Below are 21,119 nucleotides of genomic sequence, written 5' to 3' on the forward strand. Positions count from 1 at the left end.
CGCTGTACATTAAAGCAAAAAATCACCAACCTGGTGAGTGCAGACATCTGGCGATAACTTTGTGTGTTGGTTGGGGCAGCGCAATCTCCATTTGGAATTACAAGTCTCCTGAAACAGTGAAGGGATAACGCCTTTCTCTGCCCCAAATTACGGTGACGCAATTCCAGCGTCATCGCACACTATGTTTACAGTTTTTAAATTACGGTCAAAACATTAGATATTGAAGTGGCGGTGAAGGTGTAACTGGGGTGGGGGGTATATAAAGATTGGGGGTGGGAGAGAAAGACAGATAAATGGTGTGGAGAAAGTGGTCCCACAATAATCTTGTAGTAATATAAAGTTATGTTAGAATGATAATAATAGATTGTCTGGTTTGTAAAAAAATGTATTTTATGCAAAGAATAGTTGTTTAATATAATAATCTTTATAAGATCTTTCGAATATTTTGTATTTTTTGTTAAAAATTTAGGCATTTTGGCTGTTTTGTTTGTGATTTGATTAGTCTGATATTAATATTGTAACTTACTATAGTTTTCATTTACCAAATAATTGATTCACAATTCTTAATTTTAATGTTCTTTCTTTAACCAATTAAAAGAACTGATAAGTCTGACAGCTACGGGATTTAAGTCATTTGGGATTATTGTTATCACATTATATAATAAGTATTACCTACCTTTTTATAGAATGTCATTTAATAATATTATTTCTTTTTGTAAATGGCACATATTGTGCTGTTTTTTTTAGTGAATATTTATTATTATGTAAATTGCACACGTTATGCCATTTATATTGAAGTATATACATAAATACTAACTTTATATGATTTAACGAATTTAGGAACGGTGGTTCGAAAACCGGTTTGAAAAATACTCAAAATTAGGTGGTCTAGTATCTTAACCACTCGACCTCGAGGATCATCGGACTTTTGTTTATTATGATTTTTCTACTTATTTTCCCATTTTTTCGGCCACCAACCGTTGGTGCCATAACCAATAAACATCTTAATGCTCATATTTAAATCTTCATAAAGCTTATTTGCCTAGCAATAGTATTGAACTTTCTTATTTGTAAAATATGTATAGTCATGTGGGGTAATCGTACGCGGTGGTAAAGTGTACGCTTCGATATTTGCGATGAATTTGAGCATAATTCACCTGCGTTCATTTCACAATTTTGTAGTGCTTTAGGTCGCCTTCAATTTGGTCGTGTGTATAGTGAGCCCTACGTAGAAAAATTGACAGTTTTTATCACGTCTACTTTTCCGTTTACGTTTACTTTTCATCACGTTTTCTTTAGTGTAATAATAGTCAACTACATTTTTTAGAAAAAACATAATTTGTTGCACGAATGCGAAGAGGCGATTCTCATACAGAAAACCATTCATCTGTTTTTTAAATTTAATTTTTAGTTTTTTGGTGGGGTAAGTGCGCGCATCCAAAAACTGCGTACACTTATCCCATATATATACAATGAATTTAAAGATATATGTAGGTATATTTAAAGATATATGTATTTCATCTCATGTTTAATTCTTACCTGAAAATGTTCCGCGGGTAAGAAAGCATCCGGAAAAGTTGTTTTGCACCCAGAAGCAGGTTAAAAGCAGAGTGCAAACACTTACACTACGGTACTCGTATGCTTCTCCATCAAATGGGTCAAATTTATGCAATCGACATTCATGCGAACTTTTCAATATAAATTTTTACTTACGAACTGTATGAGGTTATTTGCGTTAAATTTTTAATAATCAATCACAGTTATGAAAATATCTAAAGCTTTTTAATCCCAACATCTGTAAATGATTACACGCGGTTACATGGTGAGTTAATGAATACGCTCTAGGGATTTCGTTTGTATTGGGCTTAGGCTTTGTCGTTTCTGTCAAATATAAGCCTCACTGCTATTCTGCTTCAACATAGGAAAAGGAGTAAGAATTATTCAACAGTGAAAGTTGGAGACATGCCAGCCCGGTTATTCTAAATTATGCACTAAAATTTCCCTTGAAACATACAACCAGAATAAGTTTTACTAAGGCAGTTGAGACAAAAAATTATTTCGCCTTTTAGAAAATCTTGTATGATTTTTTGTTATTGTTTGTGCAAGAGGAATAAAACATGAATATTTTAATATATAACATTACTATTTTCTTGATTATACTATTATTTGACATTCCATAAATTAAATTCGAAAGTAATGCGAAATATTCCTACGTAATGGGTAACAAATTTTTAAGTTCAAACAATTTTTAATAGAAAATTGGAACTATTTATTAAAGAATTTTATAGAAGCAATTAGGTAGATATAAAGTAAGAATGGCTAACCTTTTCATAAGCGGAGCAGAATTTTTTGTTCGATTAGTATGAACAGAACATGTCTTTTTTTTAAAATTTCATTGGATAGATGACGTAATTTGTCAATTTTACTAACAATCTATGTGAAATTTTTCCTTTAAAGGGATGTATTTTTGTATAACTACTTTCAGTTTCACAAATCCTACAACTAATTATATTATCCCGTCCGAGGTAGTACATAACATTTCGAAAAAGAAGTCAGAAGATTTGTAATTAAAATAACAGAAATGGCTTTTGAACTATGTTTCATTCTGTAAAATAACAATTTATATTTCAACTTGTAATTTCAATAAAAACTTTTATTTTTTGGCAAGAAAATTCATTCTGGCCAGAAAATTCATTCATTCATCCCCTTAACCGTACATAGTTTAAATGTCGTTTAGATTTATCTACTTCCCATTTTATAAGTTATAAAACCAAACTATATATAAAAAAAATAATTTGACTTAAAGCACAAGCAAAACTGTCATAATGGCAGTATGATGCTTGACCATAATTGTATAACTTTAGTCGGTTGTTTTCTGTAATCTCAGTACATTTGAGATAGTAGGTGGTTTACTACCACTTTCCTTGTTTTCAAGTGAAAAATTAATTAATAATTGAGGCACACTTTTTAATTTATTTTTCCTAACCATATATTTTGGATACCCTTGAATTTAAAAAAAATTAACATTCTTACAATATTTAGCCTTTTTACCCTTTCTCTTTTTTCTTTTTATTGGTGTGGTCAAGATAATCATTACGTAAAAATATTATTTTCATATAACTTGTAGTTATATAAATATCAGTAGATTTCTATATAAAAGAAAGGATCAAAACGTTTACATGTTTTTAAAGGGTATAACGTACAACTATTAATATTAATATTTATGTAGCTAATACGATACGTTGAGGTTTTTTTTAGAGTTGTCAACTCAACAATTGTTGGTATAGTGTCTAATTGATTTGCAGAGCCGAGAGCAGTCATATTTAAAAATGAAGTGTCATAGTCACTTACTAATTTATTTCATTATTACGCACTTTTTTCATTTACATCCATTGCTACCACATTTATCAGTGTTAATGGGCTTAGGGCGACTTGTATATTTACAGACGTAGGTACGTGCATTGTATTTGTCCGGTTTATGTCCCAATAAAGGGCCACGAAGAGAGTGTGCGTACTGTACAATTGTACAATTATACATTGTGCACGCATATTTATACACGTGGGGAGTAATGATAGTAATCAATTTAGGAATGTCGTACCAGAAGCGAGTTCCAATGTGCTTTCTACTTGTTCACTGACACTTCTTCAATTGAACAACAGACATGAAATGGGAATTTATTCGGAAAACTTCAAAACATTAGGACGCATTTATTTAGTATTGTGTTGCGAGTAGAAACTTCTTTGTCTTCTTGTATATGTCAAGCATCTTTACACAGTTTTTGTTAATAGTCAAGATTTACTTATAATGTATAATAAAGATTAGTACAGAGTCAACAATTTTCGGCATCTACTTCCGATTGCTGGAAAAGCTTAGATACTGCGAATAATTGTCCGCAGCCAGAATATACTAGGCTTCTCAGATCTCATTTATTGTTTTATGTGGTGACAAACGAAATTGTCTAAAGCAGCGGAGTACCCATTATTCAGCTGGTGATAAAAATATATTCTTTCGTCTCATTCCCTCGCGTAAGTCCATGCAATTCCATTATAAAAAGGCCAGGAAAATTAAATGTTTTATTTTTGCATATTAAATATCTATGGTACCATCTCAGAGCCTTTATCTAGAGCGCTTCCTTTTCTACTTAATTTCACATATTTTAATAATTAATAATAAAATAAACCCCAATTTGTTTTCCAATTATGTTGCTCTTCATGGAAAGTGTTCTCTAATCCCAATTTTCTTTAATTCTGTTATAAAAATAATACATTCGCAAAAATAGCATAAGAAGGTCTTCGTGATCGAGTGGTTGTTAGTGGTATGGCTCTCGAATAATAAGCCGAAGGTAGCGGCATTAAATCCCGGCAATACTATACAGAATACTTACAGCACGTTCTGGAGCCAAAGATACTTTCAGTTTAGCACAAACCATATCGACAACCATTCTGAATTGAAACGTTGCTTAAAAAAGGATTTGGCGATATTTGGTGACCTTATCTGAATAACCAGGTACTTCCTCACCATCCTCTTTCCCATTTCCTTCCCTTCCCCACTACCTACAGCCTCACAACATACCCCAATTGAGGATGCCATAGTCTCACTGGTTCCAGACGGTCGGAAGCAGTTGGGACTCTTGGGCATAAAAAATAAAAACACTAAAAAATGTAGATAAAAGTGAAAAAAAGCGATCCTTTTTGATAATTTATTTTGTCAGCATTCATCATATTCTTCTTGATGTAGTGGCAATTTATTATTTTGTATTATATAAACAATTAATAAATATCTTTGATTAAAGCTGTCAAACTTTAGGTAGTATTCCGATATTGATGATTTTTTTAAACCTAACTAAAAAGAGGCAAACTGTTTACATGGAATTTCGAAAAACCACACCATCCTCTTTTTCTATCACAGCCGAATTTTGATAATTTTTAATGAATGTTGAATGATATTTTCATGTTTGATTTTGAAATCTATGATTGAAGCCCGGGCAACGCTGGGAATTTCAGTTGGTAGTTTGATATTCTTGAATCGAATGTAATATCTGAATAAAATATACTATATTCAAAGCTGAAAACGCAAGAAAAAACAAGACATATGAAAAAAAATGATTAGGGAATGAATTATGGCGTGGCATAGTAATGAGTATTTCAAGAAAATGGGAAACAATCTATTTAATGTGTTAAAAGCGTTGGGCGCTCGGGAGAGAGGAATGTGCTGAACCCTCGCTGTGAAGTGATTATAAAACTCAAAAAAATGTTTTCCACGCAATAAGCTTTTTCCGGCGCTAAACGGTTCGGATTCATTGCTGGAAAATAGCACTGATGATGAGTTATTCAAATAATGTAAAAAAAGGCTTCAGATGGAAATTTCAGCACAAAACCATTCATCACTTTACAGAATTCAAATTTCGAAAAAGATTTAGGGAAATCATCTGACAAATTTCTTACTATTTCACGAGTGCAGTTGAGGTTTTTTTTTCAAAATTGAGAAAATAGATAAGATATTTTATTCACACATAAACTATTGTGTTTTCTAAATACTTACATAAAAGAGGCTATTTGTAATACAGGACGTATTTAAATTTTGTAATCACTTTAAAAACTTTATGTATGATAATTACTACTTTTCACGAATCTTCCAAAGCAACCCACAACTATTTACTACACTAGAATATTTATGTTAATATTGTCAAAAGAACGTATGTGTATTGCATAGCAAAATTAACTACGTACTAAAACTATAATGCCATTTCGCGACAAGGGTATACATAGAAAACAGACAGCTTCAATACGTATTCACACAATATATGCTTCATAGCGCATAATGATATTATATCGTCTCACACGTATTCTTCTGTTTTAATGACGCTTGACATGATCTGACTTTAGTATTTGATTCACTTGATTGTGTCAGTTTTCCTCGGGCATTTTTAATTTCTTCTATCCTTAACTTCCGCGTCATGTATTCACCTTAAACTCATCTTTCTTCGTTCATCCACTCTACATCGCTTTTCTTAACTTATCTTAACCATCACACTTATACCAGCCCTGCATTATTTTCAGATCTCTTCACACGAGGTTTTACACATAATTTCTTATCACCACACATACACTTCAGAGGTCTTACACGAAAAACATTCGGTTTTCTAACATTCTTCCTCTGCCAGTTTCATGCCTCACTGAAATACATCAGCGTGAGTTTTTTCATAGTTTCCATAAAACAGTTGTACAGCAATATATTACAGATGCGTGCAGAGACTACAATATAATGCAAAATCAAATAACGTAAATAATAATTTAAGTATTGTAGGCTTACAAAATATAATTGTTTTACCGAATGAAAATAAACAAATAACCATATTTAAATAATATACCTGTAATTAACAAGATATTATGACACTTCGCGCAGTTTAGTGGCATTTCACCTCAAGAGCGATGATGGTGATTCAAATGTTTTTTACGCAGCTTAGTGACATTTCACCTCAAGATCAATGGTATATCCGGACTAATAAAAATAATGCATCGTCAATGTTTGATTTGAGTAGTGAATTTCGTGTTCACGGTTGTTGTGTTCACTTAAAGGTTTTTGTTTAATGGATAGTTTAATTTGTCAGATTAATAACGATAATATAATTAGTGTGCTTACTTTAGTTGTATAATATTTGCAAGCTAATGAAAGTAAGGTCTTAACATGTTGTTAAATCAACTCAAACCCTTGCCTCCCATTGTGTGATAAATTCATTAAACAATGTCAAAATTATTTACCCTTGTTAGTTTGACAGATCCGTTTGGTGTTTGCGTTAAACGATGACTACGTCTAAGTAAGTTTGTAAAATTATTACGATAGTAATTCAATATAACAAACATTAAATTTTGATGCCAGGGGTATTTTAATGGGATTAGTGATCTTGTGCTATTTACCAATTTACACCATTAAATGAATGCCCATAGTTTCCACCCGACTAAAACCATTTCTCGTATATTTCAAAATACGCGACAAAGAGTATTTATGAAGTATAATACTTATTTTTACAATTAAACCTAAAGATCAAAATTCTAAAAATGACACATAACAGAAAACATCTGAGCATGTACACAAAAAAGATTTTCAATTTATTTAGTCATACCTACAGAGTTACATTTTATTACGGGTGATAAGGAAATTACATCTAATTCTATGTACATAGTTAAGGTACCTATACAATATCTGGTCATTTAGCCTAGTACGAGAACGGTGCTTATTCTTCACTTATTAATGTTACGAGTTAATAATAATTAATTTAATTGAGTTTTTTTGGAAATTCTCAATTTATCTTTAAACAAATATAAAATGTTGTTAGTGAAACAATTCAGTTATGTACAATAAATTACGTTTATTTCTTAATGTTCATATGTAAAAGCCCCAAAACATTGCGTTAATTAATACTTAAATAAATAATAATTGTTCCGTCACGCCGATTTCTTCTGACAGGCCGTCTGCAAACCAATAGTATCGTCAGAATTTAAACTGTATAGTTTAAATTTCGTACATGTCAGCTATAACCACGGAGGCCGTAGGCCGAGCTGTGGCAAAAAAACCATTCGTCCTGTCAAATCTCGATCGCCGGTTGTCTTATCGGATAATCATAATACGTATTTTTTTATCACAATTTAATTTAAAATAACGAGTGATAACGAACCACAATCCCGTTCTAGTGCTGACAGATGAGGCTTATGCAGATTTCACCATCATTTCACCGGTTAGTTGATTGTGAAGTAACGTTACGCATTGTGTTTCCGCATTCGCCTGTCACAAGCCATAGAATTCATTTATTCGTTATCTGTGTGGAATAGCCCTTTAGTCGGCTATTCCAACCCTTGTTCGTTCCTCGAACAATAATTTTTTTTTTAAATATAGGAAATAAAGTGTGTGGAAGAATGAAAATAAATTCTTAACTCGAGAATTATACCAACCGAAAATATAAAATAAAATCTCTTCACATCTAAGACTACGTGAATTGTCAGACTTTGGTAGTAACATATCTAAATAATCAATAGATTTAGGAAGGACTGATTCGGAAATATCATCTGATCATTTATAATAATAATAATAATAATAATGTTTATTTCAACTGGACAGAGCGGTGTGTGCAATGCTCTGCCTGCCATAAAAGTTTACATTTAAGTTAATACATAAAAAAAAAATCAATAAAGAAATAAATAAAAATAATAAAAAATGAATACATTGATGAGCACATTAGGACTCTATGGTGGCTTGAGTGAAATTCTCCATCTCTGGTGTAGAGGTGCTCCCTGCCACTGGGCAACGGCCTGGACAAGAGTGTTGTCCGATCTCTGGTAGCGCTGACTCGTCCCGGCTATTCTGTGGCGCATTATTGCTGCGAACCCATGCACCCTTCCTTCGGTGAACATATGTGAGGCGCTGCATCGCCAGGGGAGGCCAAATAGGGCTCTGTATGCGTGGTTGTACTGTACTCTGAGTGTGTTCATGACGCCTTGTGTGTATGTCGTCCATAGCTCGCTAGTGTAGAAGCTCATACAATATATTTGGAAAAGTTGCTTCTTCACCGGAGGACTGCATTTGTTGAATCTTCTGGTAAGCATGTTAACTCGCACACTCAGTACTCTTCTTTGACGTTCTATGTCTTTTTTATCATTTAAGTCATCGGTGATGACATGCCCCAAATATTTGATTTCACTTCAGATTTTCAGGTTGGCCCCGCCGAGACGTATAGGTCGAATGACAGTGGGACCAGTATTTGTTTTAAATATCAGCAGAGATGACTTTTTAGCATTGTACATCAGCCCGTGACTATCAACATAAGCTTCCGATGGAGCTAGTATGACCATGTCGTCTGCATGACTAATATTGTTCATACATACCCCCGCAATATGGTATCCGATTCTTGTTGTATTTAGTGTTTTATAAGTAAGTACTTAATAAGTTCATCCATATATACGTTGAAAAGCATTGGGGACATTGAGCCTCCTTGTCTAACGCCGCACTTTAATTTTGTTGCTTCTGATAGGCTTTCATTCCATCTGACAAAATTTTCCTGTTGGTTGTACCATGTTCTCAATATATTAAAAATTTGTGGTGGAACTTGTCGTTCGGTCAGTTTTTTCCACAACGCATTATGACAAACCCTGTCAAAGGCTTTGTTTAGGTCTAAAAAGCATGCGTACACCGTTGTTTTTCTGGCTTTATAGTATTTGATTGTTTGTTTCATGCTATATATGACCGAATCAGTAGAGCATCCAGTTTTGAAGCCCATTTTAGAGTCCTCTGTATTGAGCTTGTTTTCCGTAAAATTTAAGATGGCCTTTTCGAAGATTCTTGCAATTATTGTGGCAAGAGATATGGGTCTGTAATTAACAGATGATGTCAGGTTCAACTTGCGGCTTTTTAGGATCGGTATTATTGTTGTTTTGGACAGCTCTTTCGGAATGTGTCCAAGGCCGATCATGGCAGTGAAGAGAGAGGCAAGCAGTATTGTTAAGTACTGCCCCGCTTTACATGTTCTATGACCAGTCCATCGTGACCTGCAGATATACCTCCTGCCATGTTGCGTATCGCTCGCTGGATCATCTCAGGTAATATGACGATGGACGGCTGTTGTTCTGGTTGATGCGTTGTTGTTTCTATCTCTTTAACCAATATTTGCGTTTGATTTGGTGCGGTGCAAAATGTATTTCTGAAATCAGCAATATCTTTATTTACAGATTTTCCATCAATCTGGCTCGGTGAGGTGTATTTCGTTTTCAATACGGCATTGTTTTTATTCCAGAAAGATGAAAAATTCTTGCATTCAAAGCTGTTCGCTATTTTGTCCATTTTGTTCCGCTCAAAGTTTCTTTGACAATTTTTATATTCTTTCTTAAAAAGCAATCTGGTTTCTTTTCTATGAGTGCTTAGCTTTCTTTTCGCTTTTATTTCTATTCTTTCAAAGTTTTTGTATTTTTTATCATTTTTTTCGGTTCACCTTTAATCTTTAACCTATACAAATAAATAAATTAAAAATCTTTACGATATGACACTAAACGACAATAATTATAACAAAATAGAAGTATTACTCTGCACATCATGCTTAGTTTCTATGTAGTTTGCCGGCTAGAACTTGAAAAGAAGCATGAGAAGCAAAAAAAGTCCAGAAGGGTAATTATTAAAATGCTAGAAGATTCCGGACGTGCCAAAAAGACCCAAAAAGAGTCGAAAAGATGCAAAAGAGCCAATAACAGACGAAAAATCGAGGCGAGCCATGAAGAGACAAGAACTCACAAGAACATGCAAAAAAGCCAATGTGAACAAAAACGAGCCAAGAAGAGTCAAGAAGATCCAATAAGATACAAAAAGAGCAAATTAGAAGAGACAAGAAGAAAAAAGAAGAAACATGAAGGACCAGTCAAGGGCACCTACCACTTTTATGAAACCGTTTTTAGGACCATATGTGTCCTCCTTTATCGGTTTCACGACGAGACTCTACTTTATTTTTAAAAAGAACGATTAAATCATTCAAAAACTCACGAGTGTCCCTACATGGCACAATATACATAGGTACGTTGTGCAGTGCAAACAAGAAGGACCAGCAAGAACCATGAATATAAGAACCATTAATGGGCGATTAGTTGTAAAAAGAGTCAAGATGAGGCGAGATCATCCAAAAATAAGCTAGTAGAGCCAATAAGGGGCAAGAGGAGTCAAGATTCAAGTCATGTTCAAGAAGAGTCGAGAAGAAACAAGAAGAGTCAAGGATTGACAAGAAGAGACAAGAAGGGCCAACAAAAGATAAGAAGGAAAGGAAGAATTATGAAGAGACAAGACAAAGAAAGATATGAAGAAAAAACTACTCTCAATCATATGATATTTTCCTGCTCATACTAAAATCCAATATAAGCTTAATATGTTGCCGTGTATACAGGTTTATTAAACTCCAACCTCCTTCCCATCCTCAGAGCACGTGTTCTAAAAAATCAGTGCCCCCTGGTGTACCGGTCTCATCGGGACAAGAATTCTTTTAGCTGGGATGGTATAAACGTATCGTATATTATCGTATCAGTAATTTGTGCGGAAATGTAAAATTCAATGTCTATAAAATCTTTATAATTTAAGTATTGTAAATATTTTGTATAACTGACACCTAATATAAAATCACAAGTGTGTTAAACACCTTTTCAGCGTTGAATCTGGTTTCATCCTAATGCTTTGACAAGGTGCCTTCAGGCGCCCTTATATTGTCCCAGCTTTATATGTCGGACGTTATTAAAAAATGTCATAAATCCCGCATTCTGAATTTCTACAGATATTAAACATGCTTCCGTTGAACACTTTCACTTTCAAAACATATGTTGTAAAAAAAATTCACAGTGTTTCTTTTGACTGTTTCTACTTGACCGAGATATTTTTATTCTATTTTAAATAAGTAATATTTTATTAAATATTGTTGAGATAGTCAGATAAACTTATCGCTTATAATCATATTAGCACACTCCCTCCATCTTTCATATTCACATTTCTCTCTTTGAAACAATCTTTAGTAATTTATTTTATTTAAAATGTAAATTAGTATGTCTGGTCTACATTCAAAAAGCTTTCGCTTCTCAGGCTTATTTGATCGGTTTTAGAAACAAACATCTATTCCCCTAGTGTCGATTTTTTCCTGTTTCGGAACAGCTCATAAATGGTCTCAATGGTCTCTCTGATGGTTGTGTCTACCTTACCGTCATAATTAGAAATATGTTACTACCAATGTTAAAGAGAGAAAATAGTTTTATAATTAAATATGAAAGTTAACCACAAGAAAATCAAAATGTACACCTCTTTGAATCCACCGCAATTTTAGATAAGTTTACTTTGTGAATTTTTTAATAATATTTTTTTTATGAAACAACAAAACGTGACAGTAATGTTTATAATACATTTGTCCAAAAACTGTGTATTTCGTTTAAACAGAGAAATTTTATTTCACTTTTAAAACGAAAAACTTAAGGTGTGTCATTTTTAAAACTTTTGTTTGATTTCAAAATTTTAATATATATCACATATTGGTTTTTAATAAATAAATTTGAAAGCGTATTTAATCCTCTTTCAAAAACTATTTTTATTTTTGGATAAGTTCAGAAATATTTAATTTATTTAGATTGTATTGCAAAGCGAAAATACACACTAATTCTCCATCTTTTTGAAATTCAACATGCCAGAGGCTTATAGTGTTAAACAGTAAATAGTGTGAAGCTTTTTGTGAGGAGGTAAATGGAATAAAAATTATTCTACATGTGTACACTAGTGTACAGTGTATACGAAGGCGCGAGCAGTTAATTAAGTTTCCTCATTAAAATTGAACAATAGGATGCAATGTAAACCCTGCATTAGGTAAAACCTCAAGGTAGCTCTATCCTTTGTGCACACTAAAGATAACGGAATACGTGCACTTTGTATAGCGCCCTATATTCAGGTGAATTGCGTTATTAATGGAGAAAATCTGGTTTCCTGTTTCACTATTTCATTTAGTTTATTAGTGGAGCTTCACTTTAAATTATTTTGCATCTTTAATATTTCTTTATTTGTATCATTAATCTCTTTTGGCTTTTACATAACATAACTTATAATTTTAAAAAGTAAGATAATACTTTTTAAATAATGAAGAGCTCTTATGAGAGAAACAACGAAGGATAAGTAAGTAAAACTAATATCATGTGTAAATAAAAAAGCAAAAAAATCAAATCCTGTTTAAATAATAAATATTGAAGTGATTAAACAATAATATTCTATATTCGAATAAATATAGGTATGTACTTTAGATAAATATGAGGTTCATAATAAACTCTTGAATTTATATCTTTGTCGATTCTTCAATTTATCAGGGTGTATTAATAATAAGTCCAGCTTTGCATTATGGTATATATTATTCAGATAACCATTCACTATGTGAGGCTTATCTTAGACATACAACCGACCTATCACTAGTACCCACAAATTCGTAATGCCAGAATATTCAAAGTTTTACCCATAAATTTGCTCTCATTCACTCATCCCTGTTATACTTGACCAAACTCACATATACTAACTACGATATATAATAAGTATGATATATTTCAAGATGAAAATATGTCTAAATAGGAATTTTGTAAGTGACAAAGAGTCCTTATGAACGTGTAGCAGAAGAATCCAGATTAATTCATTAATAATAAGCAGCTCAACGCTACGTACTTGCTACTTGCTACTTAGGTACGTACTCGCAGTCCTTGCTGTATAAAACAGCAAGGATGCAAAATAGCAGTAAAGAACATATTGTGTAAATAACAAAACAAGCTATGAGATCCTGTAATTAACTTATACAATATTTCAATGATAAAAAATAAATTAATATATTTATAAAATATATGTTACTAAATTAAGATAAAATTGAGATGCTGAGTAAATACTTACGGATAGGTATTTAATAAGTCAAACATACGTCAAGTTGAGAAGATGTCTACGTACTACGTATTACAAGAAATATACCTAATTTCCAACGAACATGTGTAATACTAAATATAAAATTCAAGAATGTCTTTAAATAATAAAACAAGAATAGAGCCTATTGTATGTACTCACATTAAAAAAAACCATTGAAAAGAAAACAAATGTTATTGAGATAAAATTAACTATGCAATTATCTAAAAATATAAATTAACTAGCTGACGTGTACCCGGTCTTACTCGGGATTATGATTGGTTTTGAGTTAAGTTTTGAGGATGATTACTTTAGTAAGTACTCCGGATGAAGTGGACGGAGAAAAAGGTTCTTTTGATGATCTTGGGGGGAGGGGGGGTTGAAATATAGCTATAACTATAACTAGCTGACGTGTACCCGGTTTTACTCGGGATTATGAATGGTTTAGGGTTAAGTTTTGAGGATGAGTACTCAAGTAAAGTGCGGAGGTTCGGCGCGGTTGAAATGGACTGCGGGAAATGGTCTGTTGAGGATCGAGGAAAAAGGGGAAGTTTTTTCATTTTGTAATTTGAACACGGGTATAATCCCATCACAATTTTGTAAAGATTTTTAAGTATTGAATTAGAATATTATGGCTTTATTTTATATTTTTCATTTATTTATTTCTTCTCACAGAATAAATAACACAATTATTCAGATAATAATCAACCTCACTAAGCTAAGCATGTATCGAAATTATCAATAATTTACACGTTTTAAAATAGATGTTTGATTGAAGCAACATAAAGCACCTACATAATCACAAAAATAATAATAGGAAAAATAAGAAAAAAACATGTTACGTGAGTAACCATTTGGGTACTTTGAGAATGCCCTGTAAAAATATTTGAACCGAATTTGAATTCAGAATTCAGAATAATAAATTATTATTCCCGTTAAATTTATAATGACAGTACACACAAGAAGAAAAAGAGCAAGTACACAAAACTACGAGGGTGACTCTGTTTTAAACAAATAAAACAAAATGTTTTTATTTAACAGAAGAAGAAAAAGAATTTTAACTAAATCTTAACTAAAAAATCGGAAGACATAATTATAATCTGAAAGAATATTAAACAGAAGTGGAGCCTGACACAAATAGTTCGATCAAATGATGTTTCCATATAAATATGCACACCGCCATGAAGTTCAACGAAGAGCCATCAACTATTAGTGTGGTATGGGTTTTTTGTGTTCTTTCTGCAAATTTCTAATGGAACACACACTCCTTGTTTCATTCACATTCAAACATCTTATACAATTCTTCTGTTATTATGATCCAACTTGATTATTTGATTAACCTAATGGCGCCATGTCTTTCCTTTATAATATACTCCCTTTTTTCTTTCATTCTATCTGCATGCCTAAACCATCTAGGCATTCCATTCTTAATCTTTTCCATTATGCTAACACCAGCTTTGCAAGAATTTTCCCGATCTCCAGTGTTATGACTGATGCCAAATAAAAATGGTGTTCCATTTTTGATTCAATTTCAACAAATCCTTTTGTGGTGGTGACCTCGAAAGTAAAGTTGAAATAAACAATATTATTAGTAATAAAAAAACTATGTGTATATCTTGGGCATTAACAATGTAACAATTTCTAGAAATATTTGTTTTATGTAGTTTTATTTTCACAGGTAACAAAAAAACCAAAGACGAAGCCTGTGAGTATGTATAAAGGTATATTTATTAAAAAAATATAATTTATACATAAAACAGTGGTGGTCCTTAAAAAATACAATACCCAGGTATATTAATGTGATACAATGATTTTAGAAGAGTTTCGGCAATTTATTTAAATAGAAGCATAGACATAGCATATTTCCGATATAAGATATTTAGTTTCAATTTTTTTAACCCAACCTTTAAAAATTTTTTATAAGAGTTTTGGAACACATTGATGGATTTGGGTAAACAATTTGAACAAGTTTGAGGCAATACATAAACAGTTAACGTGCCATCAAATCATTTCATTAAGAATAAAGTATAATATTTCAGAAAATCACACGTGCATAAATCTTTTGCAAATAGCTGTCAAACGATGCTGTTTATGGTATTTTTCATTAGACAGACTAAAACCAACTAAAATCTACACCTGAGAGTAAATCTATAAGCTTTCCTATCTTATTATTGACATTTCGAAAAAACATTATTTTCTTCAAGCGCTAATCTCAAAATACGAGTACTCGTATAAATGATAAAATGAATAAAATCACCCATCCAATATGCACTTGAGTAATATTATAGTTAAGATGATAACGCCTCTAAAGTGGATGCGTCTTGAATGCAGATCGGAAACGAGACCATTGAAAAGGATATTGCTGTCTGTTACAAAAGAAAATGGCTTTTCTTCGGAAGATTATTATTTTTTTTCTTCGGAAGAGCATTTTCATAAAATCGAAATGCGTGAAATGCGAATTATTTTGTCATTTATGCAAATTAAATGTAAACTGTCGATTTCCCGAAAATAAATAAATAAATGACTCAAATTTGATGATTTGAGTTTTTTCGTTTCAAGAAAAAGTTTTTTGTGTCAAGAAACAAAAACATGAATTACTAGGGGAAATAGAACTTTGGTCTAGAGGCTCTACATAACTGGTTTGAGAAAAGCCTCTATTTGATACCACGGCTCTATTTCAAATCTAAATTATGAAAAATTATTATAATCTCAAGAGCTCTCCACGATAATCGACCACCATGTTAGGAAAAACCCCAAAATAGAAAAAATATTGATACATTTTTTCCGAAACTCCAAATACTGAACAAATAGTCTCTGGCTTACGCAATTAGACAGAGATACATAACATTGAAACGTTGCTTGAAATGGCTTTGGTCGTGTTTCGTGACCAGATCTGAATAGCCAGGTACTTTCCCACCTTTCTCTTCCCCATCTCCTTCCCTTCCCCGATGCCTTCAGCCTCACAAAATACCTCAATGGGTAGTATTTGTGAAGTTTGAGTACATCAATGTAACATAATATAAATTTTCCGCATATGCATGATAAACTGTCGCGCGTCAGATCGTTTATGTATGTAAATATCAATTTGCACAGCTAATATATTCCGCCCCCTTTTATGAACGCGTAAAGTTGACGGAAACGGAAATGATCGGCAAGGCTGTTATTGTTAACGAGCAGCCTTTAAGCCTCGGAGTGACTGGTGGTCGGGAGGGGGAGGTGAGATGGAGGGGATTGCACATTATACTTTTTTATTACCGCTGCCATTGCAAGCTTGCGCGACGCAGCGTTATTTGCGTGAATGGTTTTGATATCATGATTATTTAATACTTTTGCTTATGGAAAACGCGGATTAGGTAAAGATTTCTTCAAAATACATATTTTTCTTAATTTGAGAAAATTAGTTCTACAACATAGTTTTGATGGTGGTGAATTTCATATTAGGCAATAAAATACTGGAAGATCATTTTGGTTAGAGAAGAATAATTATTACACCACCAACTATGTAGCAGGTGTGATCTAAAGCTGGTGTTCTTAATCCTCTGACGTAATGAAGATTGATTAGCTTCCTACCCACTTCGTTCAAATTGCTCGCTTCTATCGGAAATTCATCAATTTCAGTAACCACAAATACTTCCAACAGAACAACTAAGTATTCGGAAACCCATATTTTATTATAAATTAATATCCACAAAAAATAAATATCACATAAACAACACATTTGAATTGTAATTTTTTCATTCGAGATAATTACAAAATAATGGCATCGTCTTTTTTTATGTCCCAACTGCTCCCAACCATCTAGAGCCAGTTAGACTATGGCATCCCCCATTGCGGTATTTCTTGAGGCTGGAGGTAGTGGGGAGGGAAGTGAGACGAGGGAGAGAGAGGTGGGAAAGTACCTGGATATTCAGATCTGGACACCAAACACGGCCAAAGCTATTTTAAGCCACATTTCAATTCTGAATAGTGGTCTTATACCAAGGCATTACTGAGAGTACCTGTACTCTGGAACGTGTTGCAAATAAACAAATCATTTTAAATTAAATTTAAACGTTATCGCGACAAATTAAATAAAATTTACTTGCGCACGCCGGGATTTGCACCCGCGACCTCCAGCTTACTAGTCGGGAGCTTTCCCCCTTAACTGCGGAAGCCGTCTGTGTTTAGTTTAAGTTTTTATATAATTTTTATTTATTTTTCACCTCCCGTATCTCTGTTTTTTTGGTGTCGTATATTTCCAATGACTCTGCAACTTGAGTTTTTCTTCTCTATAATTTTGTAAATATTATTACATTCAACAAAAAATTCAACCTCTTTACGAGAATGAGTTTCCAATAATGATGGAATGAAGATTAGTAGTGATGCTAGAAGTTGATGAAAAAACTTACCTTCGTCGATGAACTACCTGCCGTAATTTAGTTTCAAGAAGTTATCTTCCCTAGTTTGGAAGAGACTCGAGCTTTCTGCAACTTTCGCACTTTGAACTCGCATCGCATGGCTTCTATTATACTGCTTTTTAATGCTCTCTAGACCATTTAGAGAGCATCAAAACTTATAAAAACGACAATTAAAACCATTCCCAGAGAGAATAGAACCAAATTCATCGATATATTCTTTTTGAAACTTTGATATCATAGGTTCATTTTCATTATTAGTTCATATTTGAAATAACTGGAATGATCGCTGACAGAAATAATGCGTAATAGAAATGCTAGAAACCTAGATAGATAAAAGGTTTTATAAAAAGCATTGGGGTTGTGAGTAACAGAATGAGATAAAACAAGGTGTCAGTTTGATTTTAATGTTTCATTTGACAGTCGCACAATAGTACTGTATTCATAAAAAAGCTGGTCTCTTTAATCGTACACTTACACAGTTTGAAAAAAAAACTCAATTAACACACGTATATCCAAAATATTCGTGTTTCAGATTTTCTTTTTATATGATTCGTTAAATATAATTTGCTTATTAATTGTGAAATAAGTAACTGAGATAGGGGAAAAGTTTCAGTGGTAGGTACATGCATAATATTATAGAAAAATAAACTACAATACAGCTTAACGACGCTGTCCGTAACAAAGATTCTTCCTTCGGGAGTTGTATTTGTTTTGGCGTATAAAATATAATTTCTTCCTGAATTTATTCAGCATGGTCATCCCCTTTGCACAGCAAATGGGGTAATTCTTAACCACGCTGCGTATTAATTTGATATTAATATTAATCGTTATAGAAAATGAGCGTTATTTTTCTTGCATTTGTGATTTATTTTAGATTCTAAAAATTGAGAGAAAAACATTTTTCTTCGTACTTTTAATTACCAATATCGGTATGCGTATCAGTAGTGTGACAAGTGATCCGATATTGTAAAGTTGTCGATATATGTATATACATATATAATATATAGCAATCGAGAATTTTTAATTTGTCCGTGAAACCACTCTCTACTTGCTGCCGGGTTCATTAGTTCATGACAATATACCCATCTTCTATAAAGGTTCTGCCTTCATTAACAGTTTGATGCATTTACTTATGGTCGTCTGACCTATAAACAATGTATGTTTTTGTCCTACTCCACGTTGGTAATTTTCTGTAGCAAAGAAACTAATTGGTTCTAATACCTGTCAACATCATAATCCTTCATTTTATTAATACAACTAACTTTTCTTCTCTTTTGACAGTATAATAATTTATTTAATACACTTACTTTAATATACATTGGAAGTCTACGTGTAGTTTTCGACACTAAAAAAGGAATTAAATGGTCTATGAGATTTTTAGCCGTAAAACGAGAAATACGATACAAGTGTCCATGTTTTATTCCATATTATTTACCTGATACTCTTATTCAAATATGTATTTTAAATAAATACCTTCACTACCTATGCTTCAGTTGACTTATAATTTGGGCTAACTTTATATAATCACATCATCGGTGGTTTCTCGGCGAGTTTCCAATTGTAACTATTGTAACTAGTTTCAGTGCGGTCAATTTAATTACTAGGCTACCACAAATTTAAGCCTCGTTTAGTACCTGTCAACCCATACCTTCTCACCCTAAGTAATTTGTTTGGGCTCTTTCATGAAGCCACAAATCGGAGAAATTAAATAATTTCAACCATTTATTTTTCCCTAATTCAGTCTATATTGCGATATAAAATTGTTGGCTGGGATGTTGATGGTGCATTAAAAACTTCTCATTTATCACCAAAAATCATCCTAAGAATATTATCCAAAACGATAAGAAATAAGTCATATGATTATCGCACCATCAGTTTTTTAAAGAATTTATAGTGTCTTCACTGCAAATTATTGAGATATTAGATTGTTTAAACAATTAAAATTTAACACTTTTATCAAAAAAATATACAACTAATGTTATTGGATCTATAACTATTCCGTACTGTAACCTACAATAGCCCACAAATTTTAAAGTATGTTGGAGTGGAATGGTTTAACCAATTACCCTTTAATATAAGTTTGGAATCTTAAATTATACAAAATTCAAAAGCATATTAAAACAAAGCTTTTAATCGTATTTCTCAATTTTGTTACTTTGGAATATAATATTTTATTATTCATCGATAAGTATATCCTTTTTTATCTTTTTTTTCTCATTCATATCTATTATTTTTTATTCTTCCTTGCTTTTTCTGTAAATTTCTAAAATATGTATGTTGATGCGTTATTTACTTACAATTCCCCTCTCTTTTAACATATTATGCTTTACTTTAAAAACGGTGTAAGACGATTATGAAAATTAAATAAAAAACCTTGTACATTTTAGATTTTGTATCATAAAAAACTGGTGTTTTTATTTGTTTTTCTTAATATAAGTCCCGTCACAAGATGTTTATTAAAATATTTTTATGTGTTTGCGATAGTGGTAATTTCGAGGAATAAGAGAGTGTTTTCTTCTTGGTATTGACATAATATTGTTAACTTATCATAAGTACTATCCAATTATTAAATCCTACTATAATAAGCATACTGAATGATTGCATAAGTATTTCGAAAGAGAGGATTGTAAGTTACAAGTTATGATATTCAAATAGCATGATATAAAAGATATATATTTAGGATATAAAAGAACATAAATATGTTTTTAGCGCTTTTCAAGAAAGGTCGTAGACAGAAATTGTAATCCGTATAATTTCTATTCAATTAAAAATGCTGTTAGTGTGTAAAAAAAATGGGTGTGTCAAGCCTACGCAAGACAGAAGTGAAACTTCTAATATTCTTCTCTCTCTCTCTTTTCATTTCATTCTCTCTTTTTTTCTGTCTATTGACATATTTATAAGTAGCATGTGATAAAAAAAATTAAAAGTTATAAAAAAAGAAAAAAAAAATTAGTTAAAGCGGGGATCGAACCTCGGTTCTTCACGACCACAGTCGTGCGCTCTGCCTCTAGACCGCGAAGCTGAGTTCGGAGAGTGACCTAAACTAGGTATATAATATTAGCTAGGCTCCTATAGCGAAATGATCCCGTTTTTTCGTCACGGTCATGAGTCGGTTTTACTCCGGTCCTCGAAATTGCATGACGCGCGTAAAGAAGTTTCACTTCAAAAAATTCCTGCAAAGTTATGGATGTAATTACGATCTTTTTCAAGCGCGTATGTAATGATTATTTTTATCAACGTCGCATACACCTTGCTAATGTTTTCAGTATTATTAGGGCTTTTTTATACTAATT

At 32.4% G+C, this 21,119-nt stretch overlaps 1 protein-coding gene across 1 annotated transcript in view; it reads left to right on the top strand.

The window, feature by feature from the left end:
• The window catches only part of SK (small conductance calcium-activated potassium channel), a 695,575-nt gene that overhangs the window by 411,734 nt on the left and 262,722 nt on the right, over positions 1-21,119 (top strand). The window contains exon 6 of the mRNA XM_089640922.1: positions 20,946-20,972. Within this exon, the coding sequence (XP_089497048.1) occupies positions 20,946-20,972 (27 nt within the window). The remainder of the gene's footprint in view (positions 1-20,945; positions 20,973-21,119) is intronic.

This window comes from Hesperophylax consimilis, chromosome 2, assembly GCF_061612785.1.
Source record: "Hesperophylax consimilis isolate HC1 chromosome 2, BYU_Hcon_1.0, whole genome shotgun sequence".
NCBI lineage: Eukaryota > Metazoa > Arthropoda > Insecta > Trichoptera > Limnephilidae > Hesperophylax > Hesperophylax consimilis.